The sequence below is a fragment of the Piliocolobus tephrosceles genome, chromosome 14 (assembly GCF_002776525.5).
Source record: "Piliocolobus tephrosceles isolate RC106 chromosome 14, ASM277652v3, whole genome shotgun sequence".
Taxonomy (NCBI): Eukaryota; Metazoa; Chordata; class Mammalia; order Primates; family Cercopithecidae; genus Piliocolobus; species Piliocolobus tephrosceles.
Genome location: NC_045447.1, coordinates 31,731,601 through 31,749,641, shown reverse-complemented (window position 1 = coordinate 31,749,641; position 18,041 = coordinate 31,731,601). Strand labels below are relative to the sequence as shown.

Below are 18,041 nucleotides of genomic sequence, written 5' to 3'. Positions count from 1 at the left end.
GGCAATTGGCTAACTCTATAGCTAAGGGGAGAGGTCCAGGCTGAAAGTATTTCAAAACAAGGGCCAAGATGAAACCACCTGATGACTACAAGTAGCTATAGGAAGAGAGAAGGCAGAAGATAGCATGTTTAATTACTACGAAGCGAGTTATGTGCTGTGAAAGGGGAAATACCAGGTTACTGGAGGGAGAAGCTGGTCAAGGAAAGTTTCTTGGAAACATTAAACCCAAGCTCTTAGAAGCCACTGAAAACCAGGCAGTGACACTGTATTAGTGAGGATACTGTCCCGGAGAAGTAATTTGTAATTGGTCGTAGAGCTAGTGGCCTGACTAGAACTGTGTTTTATACTTGAACTAAATCAAATGTGCCACAGGCACATTTAAAACAGAGATTATTTATAATGTTATTATATTTATTATAATAAACTTCTGTTTATTATAAAACAGAGGAGAAGAGCTGGGCGTGATGGCTCACATGTAATCCCAGCACTGTGGGACACCGAAGCAGGAGGAACTACTTGAGCCCAGGAGTTCAAGACCAGCCCGGGCAACATAGGGAGAACATATCTGTACAAAAAAAAAAATAAAATATCAGCTGGGAAGCAGTGGTGTGTGTCTGTGGTCCCAGCTACTCAAGAGACTGTGGTGGAAGGATCTCTTGAGCTTGGGAGGTTGAGGCTGCAGTGAGCCCTGTTTGTGCTACTGCACTCCAGCCTGGATGACAGTGTATTCCCCTCCTTTAAAACAACAACAAAAAAAGAGGGGAATAGTGCCACACCCTGGGACACAGGCTCTGGAGTCATTCTGTCTGAGGTCACATTCTGGATTTGCCATTTACTACCGGCTGGGTGATTTCGGGTGCATTACTCAACATCTCTGTACTTCAGTTTTCTAACTGTAAACGCATTTTCTACTAATAGCTAACGGTTTACAGATTGTTTATCATGATCCTGGTACTAAGATTTTACATACAGGGCCGGGCGCGGTGGCTCACGCCTGTCATCCCAGCACTTTGGGAGGCTGAGGCGGGCGGATCACGAGGTCAGGAGATCGAGATCATCCTGGCTAACACGGTGAAACCCCGTCTCTACTAAAAATACAAAAAATTAGCCGGGCGTGGTGGCGGTCGCCTGTAGTCCCAGCTACTCGGGAGGCTGAGGCAGGAGAATGTTGTGAACCCGGGAGGCGGAGCTTGCAGTGAGCAGAGATTATGCCACAGCACTCCAGCCTGGGCGAGAGAGCGAGACTCCGCCTCAAACAAAATAAATAAAAAAGATTGTACATGCAATATTCAACTACCCCCTCCAATAATCAATGAGTGACATTATTATTTTCATTTTACTGCTGAGGATCCGGAAGCACATTCACCCATTCCACAAATATTTACTGTGCACCTGCAATGTGCCAGGCATGTTCATGGAGGAACACAGCAAAATCTTTGCCTCTGTGCAGCTTCAGTCTGGGGTTTACAGGAAAAGGAGAAAGACGATAAACAAGAGATATGTACATTACACGGTAATTAAAAGGGGATACCTGCTATACAAGAAAAACAGAGCAGGATAAGAGAGATAGGAAGTTGCGATTTTAAGTAAGGCAGCCAGAGCAGACCTCACCAAGAAGGCAACATCTGAGCAAGGATGTTAAGGAGGGGAGCCGGGACAAGTGCAAAGGAAGGCCCTGAGGTGGAGGCAGCCTAGAATCCACCAGTGGGGAGAGTAAGGCGACTCGGAGAAAGGCGAGGGGCTAATACATCCGTTCTAATAACTTTGACTTTAACTCGGGGCTAGATGGGGAAACACTGGACAGTTCTACCCCGAGGTGTGACAGAACTTGACATTCGTTTTAAATCGGTCCATCTGTTTAGGCCCAAGGTCCCAAGGCTAGTGAGAGAAAACAAAATTTGAAAGCGGGCAGTCCGGCTCACTAGTCCGTGCTGTCGGGATTAAACAATCAGTCGACACCCCCAGGGCTGAGCCCCGCAGCGAGCGCCCCACGGGTGCTGGCCCGTAACTGTGGTTACCGCCATCCTTTCACTTAAACTCCGCCCCGATTACTCCCCCGCTCCAGGGCTCCGCATCCACTCTGCTGGGTCTCCACGTAGCGCTTCCCGGGCTACATATTGCGTAACTTCGGCAGTCGGGGGGAGTCTGCAGACTCGGAGCGGCGGCGGGCGGAGAGAACGCCCCAGCAATAGTCGCTAGGAGGAAACCCCGAGAGTCCCTGCCGCCCACGGAACGCGCCTGCGCAATCCGGGTCCAGGCCGCCGACATTCCAGAGCCGCCTTCCGCCCCGCCCCCAATTCCGGGGCGGAAACGTCTGCCGCGCCTGCGCAAAGCGTCGCCGCACCCCCCCCCCCCACGCCTGCGCGCTCCGCCCGCCCGGCCCCATCCCCCAAGGTTTTTCGCGTGGGGGAGGGGGCACGTCTCGGCGAGTCACGATCATGGCGGCCACCATCCTGTGGTGAGCTAGCGGATTCCCTGCTTGTCTCGCCGAGCCCCTTGCGCCTCCTGCAGACTCAGTGGCTGGCGCTCGGCGCGTGAGGAAGCACGGCGGCCCGAGCTCGCGGGGAAGGCCGCAGTCGCGGAGGCAGCGGCGCGGTGCGGGGCACGGGCTGGGGGAGAGGCCGCTCCGCTGGGCGAATGTGACAAGCCCCCACCCCCACCGCCTTCCTCCCCAGAGCGCGAGGAGCGCGGGCGACCCCGGGGCCCCGCCAGGCCACAGACCCCGCCCAGCGGCCAGCACCCGGCGCAGGCCCGGCAGCAGAGCTGCGCGGCGGCACCATGCAGGTCACCCTGAAGACCCTCCAGCAGCAGACCTTCAAGATAGACATCGACCCCGAGGAGACGGTATGCGCGCGGGCCGGGGGCAGGGGCGGCCGCGTGCGGGCCGCGGGGAGCGCCAGGAGCTCGCGGGGCCGGGCGGCGCGCTCCAGCGGGGCAAGCCCCGGAGGGCGCGATGAGGGCCCTGAGTCCCGGTGCCGGCCCTGGCCCTGGCGGCGTACAGCGGAGCCAACTCTCCTGGCTTGGCCACGGGCTTTGTGGCAGGAGAAAGGGGAAGCAGTGGCCGGACGCCGAAGGCCTGGTGGCAGATGGCGTGGAGCGCACGCCCGCGGGCCTGGGCCTAGGAGCTCGTGCTAGCGGGGCCGGAGGGGGATGGGGAGGTCCAGGCCGTCTCGGCCGTGGGGCCTGGCTTTCTGGTGTGAGTGCACAGGTGGGGGAGGGAGACGTAGGCGTCGCCACTACCCATGTGTGGACCTGGTTAGGCGCTTAGGTCCCAGAGTTGGTAACCCGAGAAGATGAGCCTTAAAAAAAAAAAAGTATCAGGTTCCGTTTGCCGCCGAGTGAGTGGTGAGAGGTGAATAGTGGTGAAAATGAATTTGCCCCTTTCCCCTCAGAATTGTTAACCCTTTTATTTGCAAATGAATCGTTCTGCTGCCTTCCTCCCGCCACCAAACCCACACCCTTGCGTAGATTGCACTTTGAGGCCTCTTTAGTGGTGGTTTTAGCGTTAGAACCCTTCAAATCCATCCAGGCTCAAACTAAACTTAAGATTAACGGGTTTTCTGCATTAGAAATCTTGGAATTGTAGGAGTTGGAACCCTGCACCCACCCTCCCCCCATCCCCCAAACAGTAGCGGTTCAAGGGGGGAAAAAGAAAAAACTTTGAATCCCTTCTGCAGTTAAAGCCTTAAACATTTCAGAAGACCACATTATACATTTTTCTGTATTTGTGACTGCATAAAGAGACACTGTTGAGGTCAGTACAACTTTATGCCAAGAAGCTAAAAACGCCGTGTGAATTTATTGCTTATGTTCGGGAATACACCGCTAAGACTGTCATAATACTAAGTTTAAACCAGCAGCTTTCGGCCCAACTCTATTTTTAAAAGTAGTTGATTCTATTTTGGGTGGAGATCAGGGGCTCTGTTGTTAATTAAGTAGACCTGAGTTCCATTTGTGGTTTTTGTAACTTATTTGCTATGACCTTGGGCATATTACGCTGTCTTAGTTTCATCTTCTGTATAATAGGGATAATACCTGCCTTGCAGAGATGTGAAGATTAAATGGTATGTGTTTACTTGGTGGTCAGTAAGTGGAATCGATTAAACAATGGATTCCTTTGAGTGGAGATACAGTGTTACGTTTTACTTATCTCATTTAATCTTAAGTTTTGTACGTCTTTAATTTTTTAAAAAACAACCTTTTTGGGATTTTGGTACAAAATTATTTGATTTCAGAATATATGTAGGTGTATGCTGTGTGATTAACTTCTTAAAGGAACAGTAGATCTCAATTTTACATGAGAAACTTTTCAGTGTCCCCAGAAGTAATTGACAACACCCTGTGGACTGACAGCACTAATAGAATCAGATTCCTCTTGAGTATTTCTTTACTGCTTAATGTGCATTAATAAGTTGAAGGGTGAAAGTTAAAATGGAGTTGATGATTTCAGACAAACTACGTAAAATGCCTGTTTGACTTTGGTTCTCTGTGGTAACAGATGTTGATGCCACAGTAACTTAATTGGCTTATAATACTCAGTTAATTTCAGAATTATTGAAACCTAAAGAAATATTGTGGCTTTTTGGTAAATATTTGTGGATGTATTGAAGTTATGCAGTGACTCTTTCAACAGCTCCACTGAAGTATTTATGTTCTGTAGGATTTGTTTAGCGTTTTAGGCACTTTACACATGCAGTGTTAACTGAGAGTCAATGCTGTACCAGTGTTTATATAAATTCTTAACTATTTTTGCTGTGTTCCAGTTTATTTTCAAGGAAAAGTAGTATGTTATACTTTTGTATAGTACATTTTTGAAGTATATTTTTGAAAAGCCCATTGTTAGGGAGTGGCTTCTACAGCTTTTGCTGCTATTTACATAAATAAATATAATTTTGTTTCTATTAGTATAAAAAAACTAATACTGTTAGTCTGGGGCACGAAATTAAAGCATTTCCCCTGGGATATATGGAACATTTGCATTTAATGACTTGTCAGTTTTTATTTTAATGACTTTAGGAAATAGTTTTCATGACAACGCTTTCAATTCTATATTTGTAGTGTGTTTTATTTAATATTTGTTTTTGATACGACACTTTAGAGTTCCAGTAAGAAATATACAAAGCAAATTATATTTAATAGAGCAACAGTAAGTGTCCTGTTTGTAAGTTGTTGTGAGAACTAGGTAACCAAGGATATTAGAAATAGATCTAAAATAAAGACAAGATTGGATCTTATTGAGACCTGTTTTTGGTCGACTCAGAGATTTGTCCTTGTTTAAGAAGGAACCAAGGAAATTAAGTGACTTACATAGCCAGTATAGAAGCTCTTGTGAGCTTGAGATGAGCATGAGCAAAAATGGAAGAAAGGACTGTGCGATAAGGGGAATCATGGGAGTGATTCATTTGTTGAACAAGTAAATGTTTAGTGAGCTTTGCTGGCAGGACTGGAGGAATACAGGGACCTGTAGAATGTGACCTGGGGCTTCTGGGAGCCTTATTGACTTAGTCAAAGCTCAGTAGCTATAGAGTAGGGGATATACACACTGGAAAAAGCAAGATAATTTGTTTTAAGGTGTTTTTATTTGCTCTAGTTTTAACAAAACTTTCTTAGACTTATTAGGCATTTTGTACCATTTACTTGACTATTACCATGATACATTACATGACCACTGCCTTTAGTGTTAACCTTTGCAAAGGTCTTTGTTTTTACAATTGCAATGCAAACCGTCTTATAAAATATTCAAACAATACAGAAACAAAATGAGAAGGTGATATGTGTGGGGTAGGGAGACCATTGTTAGGAGATGTTCTTCATTGTGTGCTTTTTTTTTTTTTTTTTTTTTGACTGTAAAAATTGTGGGAGACATTTAAGTAGCCTACATATTAAAGCATTTTGAGATGTCTAGCAGACCACTGCTTCTCTGAAATTTTTTAAAATTCTGAAGTTTAGGCTGGGTGCGGTGGCTCATGCCTGTAATCCCAGCACTTTGGGAGGCCAAGGCGGGCAGATCACAAGGTCAGGAGATTGAGACCGTCCTGGCTAACACAGTGAAACCTCATCTCTACTAGAAAAATACAAAAAATTAGCCAGGTGTGGTGGCATGCTCCTCCCGAGTAGTCCCAGCTACTTGGGAGACTGAGGCAAGAGAATCGCTTGAACCCTGGAGGCAGAGGTTGCAGTGAGCTGAGATTGCGCCATTGCGCTGCAGCCTGGGCGACAGAGCGAGACTCTGTCTCAAAAAAAAAAAAAAATTTTTTTTTTTTAAGTTTAATGGTGTCATGGACATTTACAGAGAAATGGAATAGTTTTTAAGCTCAGTTTTATAGTCACTTAGTTTTTTATATTACTGTTGCTTGAAGCCTTTAAGAAAGGTAGATTTAAGAATAAACCTTTTGAGATAAAAAAAAATACAGTGCATTATTTTATTGCATCACTGAAATGGTGACAAGAAAGAGTATGTGGTATACAAATTAATCCTGCAGTCTAACTCTTGACACTGTTTGCTTTGAACAAGTAAAAACAGAACTCAGTAAATTTGAGATGAGCCTTTAAATGCAAAAGCTGAAATGTGATTGGATTACTATATAAGTGACATTAAAATTCTACATATACATTGGATGTGTTTGCTAAGAGAATTGTAAAGATATCATTGTTTTAATATCTGTAAATAGCATATTAGTATGCTGTGAAGAATTACCTAATTTTGTGGTTTATCTCTATAATGTGATTGTTATAAAATCCTGCTTTACCCAGCACTTTGGGAGGCCGAGGTGGGTGGATCACCTGAGGTCAGGAGTTCAAGACCAGCCTGACCAACAGTTACCTGGTCTCTACTAAAAATAGAAAATTAGCTGGGCGTGGTGATGCATGCCTGTAATCCCAGCCACTTGGGAGGCTGAGGCAGGAGAGTTGCTGGAACCCAGCAGGAAGAGGTTGCGGTGAGCTGAGATGGTGCCATTGCACTCCAGCCTGGACAACAAGAGCGAAACTCCATCTCAAAAAAAAGAAAAAAAAAGTGTGTGTGTATATTGCTTCAGTACTTGTTCTGTATTATAATACAGTATTTACTGGTCATCATTTATCAGTGAATTATTCCTGTGGTTTATTGTATTTTCAATATAGTCATGCTAGATACAATTTCATATTATAGAAGTTTCCTAGATTAAGGCAATAAGTAGTAAATGTATTAAAAATACTGCATCACAGAGGTGAAATTAAGAGTTCTTGGCATATTGGTAGAACAAGATACAGGAAGAAACTGAGAAATCTTGTACACTTTTTGCCAGACCTTTGCTGTTTTGATGCCAGGCACATAGTAGGCATTTAGTAAAGATCTTTGAATGAATTGAATATATTATTTTGATAAACTGGCAAGGCAGTGATCCCCCAATGTAGTGTGTTTGCATGTTGATTTATTTATTTAATAAATACTTTCTGTGTACTTACTAGATGTCAGACCCTGCTGTGATGGTATGTGCATTCTAGTGGGATAAAACTGTCAAAAAACAAATTTTAAAAACCAGGTAATGGTGTAAGTGCTATGCAGAAAGTTGAAATAGGATAAAGTATTTGATAATACTTCACTGGGTGGCTACTTTTTTTGTTGTTTTGTTTTGTTTTTGAGACGGAGTCTCATTCTGTAGCCTAAGCTGGAGTGCAGTGGCACCATCTCGGCTCACCTTTGGCTCTGGGACTCAAGCGATTCTCCTGCCTCAGCCTCCCAAGTAGCTGGGACTAGAGGTGTGCCCCATCACACCTGGTTAATTTCTTTGTATTTTTAGTAGAGATGGGGTTTCACCATGTTGCCCTGGGTGGTCTCGAACTCCTGAATTCAGGAAGTCTGGGTGGCTACTTTTAAATTTACTAGTCACTGAAGGCCTTTCTGAATAAGGTGACATTTAAGCTGAAAGCTGAGTAAAAATGAGCACTTGAGATGAGGAGAGTGTTTTCTGTAGGGAACTGCTAGGGCGAAGACCTTTAAGAATGTGTTTTGGGAACTAAAAAAGCCTGCATTGCTAAGGTGATGGATAAGAGATAAGAGAGTGAGTTAGGCAAGTGGCCAGAGCATTGTAGGCTAGGGGTTTTCAGGGTAAAATTGGAAACATTTACAAGCAGGACAGAAATCTTTGTTTATTTATCTCTGTCTCTCTTTTCTCTCTCTTTTTCCCTCCCTCCCTTCCTCCCTTCCCTCTCTTTTCCTGTCCTTCCCTCCTTCCTTTCTTTCCTCCCTTTCCCACTCCCTCCTTTCCCTCCCTCACTTCCCTTCCTTTTTCAACAACGTCTTGCCCTGTCACCCAGGCTGGAGTACAGTGGCATGATCATAGCTCACTGCAGCCCCAAACTCCTAGGTTCAAGTGATCCTCCACCCTAAGCCTCCCCAGTAGCTGGGACTATGGGGGCATGCCACCACTCCCAGCTAATTTTTATTTTTTGTAGAGATGGGGTCTTGATGTTTTGCCCAGGCTGGTCTCCAACTTCTAGCCTTAAGTGATCCTCCTGCCTCAACCTCCTAAAGTGTTGGGATGACAGGCACAAGCCCGCATACCCAGCCGGGAAATAATTTCTTTTAGGATTTTTAAAGGTTACTTTGATGCTGTGGAGTGGGCAGAGTGAAAAGCAGAGATGTCAGTTACGGGGCTTGTGCAGTAGTTTTAAGTAATTGAAGCTTGAACCAGGGCGGTAGCAGTGGAGATGTAGAGGATTTGGAGATGTAGAGCAGAGGAGATGGAATTAGGATATATTTTGAGAGGTGTAGTTGGCTGTACCACTTGCTGTGTGACCTCAGGCAAGTTACTCAGTATGTGCCTTTTTGGTCCTCTGCTGTAAAATGAGAATACTAGTATGAAATACTAAATTATTGGTATATGAATTTTGAAATAGTATTAACAGTGCTTGGTAATGTGGTCCCACTCTCCCTCCATTGTTCTTGCTTAGAAAGCCTCAAATGTGATTAAATTCAACTCAATGTTTGTACTTGCACCTGAGTGGCCAGAGATGCACCTGTAGCCACATTGACTTGTCTCGCTTAAATTTGTGAACATTAAGGAACTTAAATTCGTGAGCATTAAGGAACACTAAGACACACGAAGGAACCTTAGTTGGGTCCTTAGTGTGCAGCATCTGACAGTCTTCCAGTTTACTAGTCACTCTTCCACTGCCACAGGATGCTTTCATATCATCTACCTTCCTTATTTTCATTTGATGACCCTAGTCTTTATTTGATTGAGAATTTAGAAATAATCGAGACAGAATGTCTACAAGGTCCTACCATAGCTACCTACCTGCTAGCCTCCTCTTACTGTAGATAGTTCTGAATTGTAGATGGTGCTATCTAAGGCAGGTCCTTCCACTTTTCCGCTATACTTCATCCCCTGTCATGTGTGAAGGACATCACTCCATCAGATCTTCTTTTCTCTTCATCACTGATCTTTCCCATTTCTAGGGTATACAATTTTTCCCCATCTTAATGATACACTCCCTCATCTCCATATCCCTCTTTATCTGCTGCCCTATTTCCCTGCTTCTCAAGAAAATTCAGGAGTATCTCTTAATTCTGTTTACTTTTTTCCACATCTTGCTCTTTTCAGATCCACCATACTCTTCCTAAAAGGGAGTCCTCACAACTTTGTACTTGTGCTTCATCCTTAAGCACAATACTTTTAAAAAAATCTTTCTCCTCATTATTAAAATGGGAGTAATAATAATTGAACTGCTTTCCTAACGGTAGTGAAAATCAGGTGAGATCATGGGCATGGAAATATTTAGTGAATTGTGAAATTAGAAATAAGTTTTGCAGTTTTTAAACAACCTTCTTTCATCAGTTTTTATTTTGATCATTTCACTATCCTCTCTTTAAAAGGTTTGTATGAATGAGATATTCTCATTCTCTTAGACTGACATAATCAGAAATTTTGAACAGTGTGTAAAAGCAATGAACAAGGTCCTGCTGTGATAGATGCCATATAGGATTCCAGTTAATTTCGGAAAGAAATTTGCTGAATTTAACCCTACTGTGGCACAGTGAATCCTGCCAAAGGACACTACACCATCTGTTCCCTATAACGTTAGATAAATAAATGTCTTTTGTAGTGTCACGAATGCTAATCTTACAACTGAGTCAGCTTTATAAACCTTTTAAACATTATATAAACTTACTTCAGCAGAGCAGGTAGACCAGCTACAAATGACTGATACTGATAATACATGAGCAGATCCTAGAGGCTTAAAGGGGTAGATAAAATTGTTTTCACCCATTATTCCCCACACACTTCTGGTTGAATTAGGTAGGCACCTTGTTTTTGCTGGTGCACTGGAGAGATCCATTCTTTGCTTATTTAGAAACTTACAGGTATTTTGGGAATTCTGCTTACTCAAGTTTCAAATTCCTGTGTTTCTTTTGATCTTGTTGAAATCATACTGTTAGGAATATATTTTAGAATAGATTAAACTGGCATGTATTGGCTGACTTAAGAGCCTAAGTCCCGTTTTACATGGTATTTAGGCTCATTTCTGTAGGACAAATGGGTTTTGGATTTCAAATCATTTATTTAAAATAATAGCCTTTTGGATCATAACCCCAATTTGAGGATTGCTTTTGTTATAGTGCCTGCCTCTTGTCATATAAGTCATGTTATGTTATCAGTTATTGTTTCTGTTGTAAAAATCTCCTTGGGTCCAGTGAGGAGATTTTTCCTGTTTGTACTGAAGTCAGCTGACTTTTTTAAAATCAAATTTGTGTTTGTAGAATTATCAGGAACCTACCTTGGTACAGAAATTCCCCAGGAAGTATACTCTGGTCCCTGTACCAGTTTCTTAAGTGAAGGAGATCAACCAAAGAACCAAAAAAGAAAAAGCATTGCCTGTAGTGTAAACGTAAGAAATCCTTTAGTAAACATATTTGGCTTTGGGAATCTCCTTTATTTTGCTAATTGTTGATTGCCAAAATTTAATTGCTGTTACTGTTTTTTAATTAGGCCGTGTAGTATTAGAACTGCCTTAGACCTTTTTCTTTTAAATGAAGTCTCTTTTTTTCTGTTTGAAAGTCCAGTTTTCCCTAAATTGCTCAAATAATTCAGGCTCGTTGTAGTAAATATAGTAAAATGTGAATGGCTTCTAGTCTTTTTTAAAAATATATTTACACATAATACATGAACACAACTACACTGTTTAAAAAAATTAATTGCTTAGCAACTAGCTTTTTTTCCTCAAAGATAGTTATAAATATTTCATTCGTTTATATTGCATAGTGTTCAAATGAATGTATGTACGTTAATTTATTTTACCACTTCTCCTTTGTGGATGTTTGGGGGTTGTTTTCAGTTTTTAGTATTGCAAACAGCAATGTAGTGCACATACTTTGTACCTTTGTCTTTGAAGTAGTTACATGAGCACCTCTAGCATTGATTTCTAGATGTGGAATTATTTGGTCAAAGTGTGTCAGATTGCCTTAAAAAATTCCTGGTTAGGCCAGGCGCAGTGGCTCACGCCTGTAATCCCAGCACTTTGGGAGGCTGAGGCAGGCGGATCATGAGGTCAGGAGTTCGAGACCATCCCGACCAACATGGTGAAACCCTGTCTCTACTAAAAATACAAAAAATTAGCCGGGCTTGGTGGTGCGCACCTGTAGTCCCAGCTACTTGGGAGGCTGAGGCAGGAGAGTCACTTGAACCCGGGAGGTGGAGGTTGCAGTGAGCTGATAGCGTACCACTGCACTCCAGCCTAGTGACAGAGCGAGACTCTGTCTCAAAAAAAAAAAATGCCTGGTCAGTGCTTACAAACATTATTTGTTATTTACAAATACCATCTTCCATATGAGTAGCCAGGATTCAAATTTAGGGACTCTGCCTCTAGAACCTATGTGTTTAACCTTTCTATTTCATCTGCCTTAGTGTACCCATCAGAAAAAGGATAATAGTATCTACCTGTGTACTAGTTAACCTATTACTGCATAACAAATTACCCTAAAATGTAATTAAAACAGTAAACACTTATTATTTCATAGTTTCTGTGAGTCAGGAATTCAGGGGTATTTTAGCTCTGTGGTTCTTATTCGGAGTCTCAGGAAGTTGCATTTAAGGGCTTCATTCTGTACATTAAAGGCTTGACTGGCTGGAGGATTCCCACTGAAAGTGACTTCCTCACATGGCTAACAACTTGGTGATGGTTATTGACTAGAGGCCTCAGATCCTCCCCATATGGGCCTCTCCTCAGGATGCCTGAGTGTCCTCATGACATTGTGGCTGGCTTCTCCCAGTGTGAGTAATCCAAGAGAGCAAAATACAAACAATGGCTTTTATGTATAAACCAGCCTCAGAAGTCACACTTTTACTTTAGCAGTATCTTACTGTTCTTGTGGACTAGCCATAATTCAGTGTGTGAAGGGTATGTACGAAGGCTTGAATACCAATAGATGGGAGTCATTGGGGGCCATCTTGGATGTTGGCTACTGCAACCTCATAGAGATGTAGTACAGATTAAAAGAGTTAATTATTGTGAGGCTCTTAGTACACTGCCTGGCATATGGCAGGTACATAGCCTACATTAGCTTTTATTCAGATGTTATATTTCAGGGCTACCTATTAAAACTTGACACCATTATTTTTACTCTATGTAGTTATAACAGTAATAAGGAGCAACATAGTTACAGAAGTAAGAAGGAAAAATAATACTGTAACATTGAGCAAGCTGTTATATGGAATATGCAATTGCTGACCTAATTAACAAGCAGTAGCCTAGAAATCTTATGCAAAGTGCTGTGTAAGAAGATTGACATGGCAGCTCATTATACTATCATAGAAACATGATTTACGAGATATTATTTTGATGGCTCATGCATGACCTAAATTTGTCAAATGAAAATGACTACTTTTTTTAAGAGACAGAGTCTTGCTCTGTTGCTCAGGCTGGAGTACACTGACAAGATTATATCTCACTCCAACCTTGAACTCCTGGGTTCAGTCAGTCCTTTATCTCAGCCTCCTGAGGTAGCTGGGACTACAAGCAGGCACCACAGCACCCGTCTAATTAAAAAAAATTTTTTTGAGATGGTGGCTCACTATGTTGACCAGGCTGACCTCGAACTATTGGGATAACAGGGGAAAGGACTACTTTTAATGGTTGGTGGCCTGAACTAAAATAGTGCCATTGCCACAGAGATGCACAGTAGTGCTCACATTAGGAAATAATTAAATGGTAAGTTTAGCTTTGTGGCTTTGTGGTGGCACTTTTTTTTGAGACCGTCTCGCTCTGTCGCCCATACTGGAGTGCAGTGGCGCGATCTCAGCTCACTGCAAGCTCCGCCTCCCAGGTTCACGCCATTCTCCTGCTTCAGCCTCCCGAGTAGCTGGGGACTACAGGCGCCCACCGTGTGGTGGCACTTTTAAATACACTATTATGATTGTCTTCCTTTGCATGAAAAAGGAAAAACCATGCCCGTCATGTTGAATATTATATTGAGTACGTTTTTATTTTTAAATGCACAATTTTATGAGAGATAATTAAGTAGCTAGAAAAAAAATGTTTGATTTCTTGAATGTTAACCATGGCTTTGTCTCTAGTGGAATTAATGATAAACTACCATTATTTATATAGCAGGATATGCGGCACAATGAAAGTTCTAGCCCTGGTTATGTACTGAGATTGTGGTGCTCACGTTTAAATTCACTCTGTCGAGATGGCTTACTGGAGTGGGAGCGTTGGCGTGGGGCTCAGCACAGTTAAAGGAGTCATAATTGCATCTATTGTGGGCCATATCCTTTCCAAGAGAAATCTGTGCTGAGTTCTACCTCTTCCTTTGAAGCATCCAGAAAGAAGGCAGTCTTTCTTGCTAATCTGTTTTAAAGTACGCCCAATTAGATTGGGTTAGGGATGATTAAAACAAAGTAACTTAGATACAGTTCTTCCACAGATACATTATGGTTTAAATGCCTCTAGGACATCGTGTGAAGGTGTTCAGTAGAGAGTTAAGTGTGTATAAATGAAGGTCAGGGAGAGACAACTGGACTAGAAATACAGATGACATCTGCATGGTTATTAAAAGTAGGAGTAGACACGATGGATTATCCTGGAAGTCTAAGTAACACTTAAAGGGCTGGCCAGGGAGGAAGATTTCGTGAAGCAGTGAACCGGGGAGATAGGAAAACCAAAAGTATGACATCCTGGAAGCCGAAGGATGGTAGTATATAAAGGAGGGACAAGTCAGTACTGTCACACGTGACAAGAGGAAGATAGGAGAGGGTTAAGAAGTGTCTTATTATGATGTTGCAGAATTCAGTGATATGGGTAAAGAGCAGTGTTAATGGAATGGCCAGTGCAGGCGTTGGGCAGGGGGAGGGGAGGCCACTACCAGAGAAAATAAGCAGCAGAATGAGAATAAATTTCATGTTTTTGTTTATCAGCACAGTATTGCCCTCATTTGAGTAGTTGGTTTTGGATTATGAATAAGTGAAGACAGTGGTGTGTATTTAAGTTTTTGAAGAATTAGATTAAGAGGGGAGAGAGAGTCTAGGAGGAGACGAGATTGTTAAATGTTTGTTTTTAAAATGATAAAGAATTAGGTCTAAGTGTGAATGGAAGTGAACTGAGTGAAGAGAGGCTGAAAAGGCTGGGGGAGATAGGCAATATAATGAATTTAGTAAGATACTGAAAAATACTTGGAGGCGAACCAGAGGACCGGTGGAAAGAATTAGGTTTGAAAGAAAGGGATTCTTCTTTCATTTAATAGGTGAGAAGGAGATGTAGGTGGGTCTGGATGCAACAAAGTTAAACAGAAAATTGAAAATAAGTTCCTCTACTCTTTTTAATAAGGTAGAAAGTGGTCACCTGCAGAGAGTATGAGAGGATGCTGGGAATCAGATTTAGAGTAGAATGCAGATTTAAGATATTCTTTTGGAGGATGGAGAATAGGGCTAACTAGGGGGAACAGAAGATTTAGTGTATCCTTTTCTCCACTAGCATTTAGAAAACTGGGTATAAATGTTGATAGGCAGTCTCTTAGGTAAAAGTTGAGATTTGTTAGCTAAGCAAGGTTAGGACAATGAGACACTACAGAGTGGTTGGAGTAAATTTTAGAGGTTGAGTACTGACAGAAACAGATGGTGTTGGTCCAAATACAGAATTTTGTGTGTCAGGAGCAGCAGAAAGACAAGGAAGTTTTTGATATTAGAAAGAAGGTGATAGGAGCAGTGACAGTGTTGTCTAAGCAAAATAGAGCTGATAGTGAAGATCAAAATGAAAGTAGAGACTCTAGGGATCAAGTCTTAATGGAGGTTCAAGAGCAAGTATAGTGAACAGTTACTAAGAGCTAGTAGGAACAGGAGATTGGTCACTTATAATTTTAAACATAGAGTGGTTTTTAGATGACAGAATTCAGCCTGTGTTCTGTGAGTATAGATTGGATTGTAAGTAAAGGTCACTGTTTTGTTCAAGGTAAGGAACAATGCCAGGATTTCAGACAGGTTAGTGAACTTGGTTCCAAAGTCTTGGTCAATTATTTTCTTTGACGTGGTACTGTTGGGTCAAATCCCCGTGACTTCACCCACTACCTTAAAAATGTTGAAGCATCTTGGCATGTTGCCCTCAAAAATTTTGATCATTTGATACTTTCTTATTCTGAGAATGTATTTCTTCACTTTCAATGCCAAGAATTATTCAAACCAATCTTTCCAGTGTGGTAGTCTATTGGATTAATAACATGAGGCATCATTTATGTGTTTGGTTACTAATGAAGTTGAGCTTTTCTGTGCTGTGACTGTAATTGTGAATTGCCTGCCCTGTCATTTGTCCAGTTTTTTTTTATTAATGCACGAACAGTTTTGTGCCTTGTTTCTCTTTTTTTTTTCTTTCTTGAGAGAGTCGTATTCTGTTACCTGGGCTCGAGTGCAGCGGCATGACCTTTACTCACTGCAGCCTCAGCCTCCCAAGTAGTTGGGATTACAGGCATGCGCCACCATGCCCAGTTAATTTTTGTATCTTTAATAGAGACGGGGTTTCGCTATGTTGGCCAGGCTAGTCTTGCGCTCCTGGCCTCAAATGAACCACCCACTTCGGCCTTCCAGAGTGTTGGGATTACAGGCATGAGCCATTGCACCCATCTGCCTTTTCTCTTTTTTAATTGCTTTTTTTTTTTTTTTTTTTGAGATGGAGTCTTGCTCTGTCGCCAGGCTGGAGTGCAGTGGCACAATTTCGTCTCACTGCAACCTCTGGCTCCCTGGTTCAATTGATACCCCTTTCTCAGCCTCCCGAGTATCTGGGACTACAAGTGCACGCCACCACACCCGATGATTTTTGTATTTTAGTAGAGACGGGGTTTCGCCGTGTTGGCCAGGATGATTTCGATCTCTTAACCTTGTGATCTGCCCACCTCGGCCTCCCAAAGTTCTGGAATTACAGGCATGAGCCACTGCGCCAGGCCTCTTAATTTCTTTTATTATTTTTTTTATTTTTGTTTGTCCTTTTTTTCTGTTTGAGTTGCATGTTTAGCCTGTTAATTTTTCTTCTTTGTTGAATAAACATTTTTAGTGTTTAGTCTACAGTTATTTATTTAGCCAAATCATATAGGTGTTTTGTATGGAGTCCCCATTGTTATGTTCTTAATATTCTGTGTTTGTTTTGTTTTGTTTTTGAGACTGAGTCTTGCTCCTGTCGTCCAGGCTGGAGTGCAGTGGTGTGATCTTGGCTCACTACAACCTCTGCCTCCTGGGATTCAAGCAATTCTCCTGCCTCAGACTCCCAAGTAGCTGGGATTACAGGTGCCAGCCACCATGCCTGGCTAATTTTTGTATTTTTAGTAGAGATGGGGTTTCACAGTGTTGGCCAGGCTGGTCTCGAATCCAACCTTAGGTGATCCGTCTGCCTTGGCCTCCCAAAGTATAGGATTACAAGCGTGAGCCACTGTGCGCAACCTTAATATTTTTAAATCAATTTTGATTTCTTTGAAGCAAAAGTTATTTAGTAGTAAATTATTAAAGGGCCTTTTTGTTTTGGTCCAGCTTTTCTTAATTTATGGTGCTGTTTTTTTTTTTTTTTTTTTGCCTTTGGCCTCTCCTCCCTCATTTTTGATACATAAAGCTAGAGAGTCCTGTTATTTAGGCTTTTAAAATATGAAATATTGAAGTCTTACTTCATTGAAACCTGTCAAGAATGAGATGTTCTTGCATGTTTATTTTCTTTTACTTGTTGCTTCATATGTGTCTTTTTTTCTTTACGTATGTCTATGCTCTGTTCATTTATTCATCGAGCACAGGATAATGGAGCACCCACTCCATGCCAAGCCACTATGTATTGTTCGGAGAACTGGGTTCATGCATAGAGCTACACTTGGTCTGTAATTTATTGTAGTTTTCGTAAATAATCACACTTGCAAATATTACATCTTGTCTCTAGAAACAAAATTTGAAAAGAAATTTACCATTCACCACTGAGTGCTCCACCCATGCTCTGCCATCAGTTAGTTGACTTGAGAAGTCTTTTAGCATGTAGGATAGCAGTCCTCAAATGACTTGGTTTCAAAACTTGTTTACATTTAAATAAGTTATTGAGGGCTGGGATTACAGGCATGTACCACCATGCTTGGCTAATTTTTTTTTTTTTTTTTTTTTTTGCATTTTAGTAGAGACAGAGTTTCATCATGTTGGCCAGGCTGATCTCGAACTCTTGGCCTCAGGTGATCCTCCCACCTCAGTCTCCCAAAGCTCTGGGATTACAGGCATGAGCCACTGTGCCTGACCCAATGTACTTACATTTATTAATGTTTACCATATTAGAAATTAAAACAAATGTTATTAATGTTCATTTAAAAACATATAAATTTATTATAATAATTTTTTTTTGCAAAAAAAAAAAACTATGTGCCAAAATAACAGTAACAGCAAAGCACTGAGAAGACTGACAATGTTTTACTTTTTTGCAAATCTGATGTTTGGCTTTAAAAAAATTTTACTTGTGTTTCACCTTTGAAATGAGGAACAGTGGAAAATAGTGGATTGGGGTTTTTGTGATGGATTTCTACTTTGGGGAACATCAGAATAGCAATAAATGCTACT

At 42.0% G+C, this 18,041-nt stretch overlaps 1 protein-coding gene across 1 annotated transcript in view; it reads left to right on the top strand.

Annotated features, from left to right (window-relative positions):
• The first annotated feature begins 2,301 nt into the window (after positions 1–2,301).
• The window catches only part of RAD23B (RAD23 homolog B, nucleotide excision repair protein), a 48,512-nt gene continuing 32,772 nt past the window's right edge, over positions 2,302–18,041 (top strand). The window contains exon 1 of the mRNA XM_023202269.1: positions 2,302–2,844. Coding sequence (XP_023058037.1) covers positions 2,779–2,844 — 66 coding nt within the window. The 5' untranslated portion in view covers positions 2,302–2,778. The remainder of the gene's footprint in view (positions 2,845–18,041) is intronic.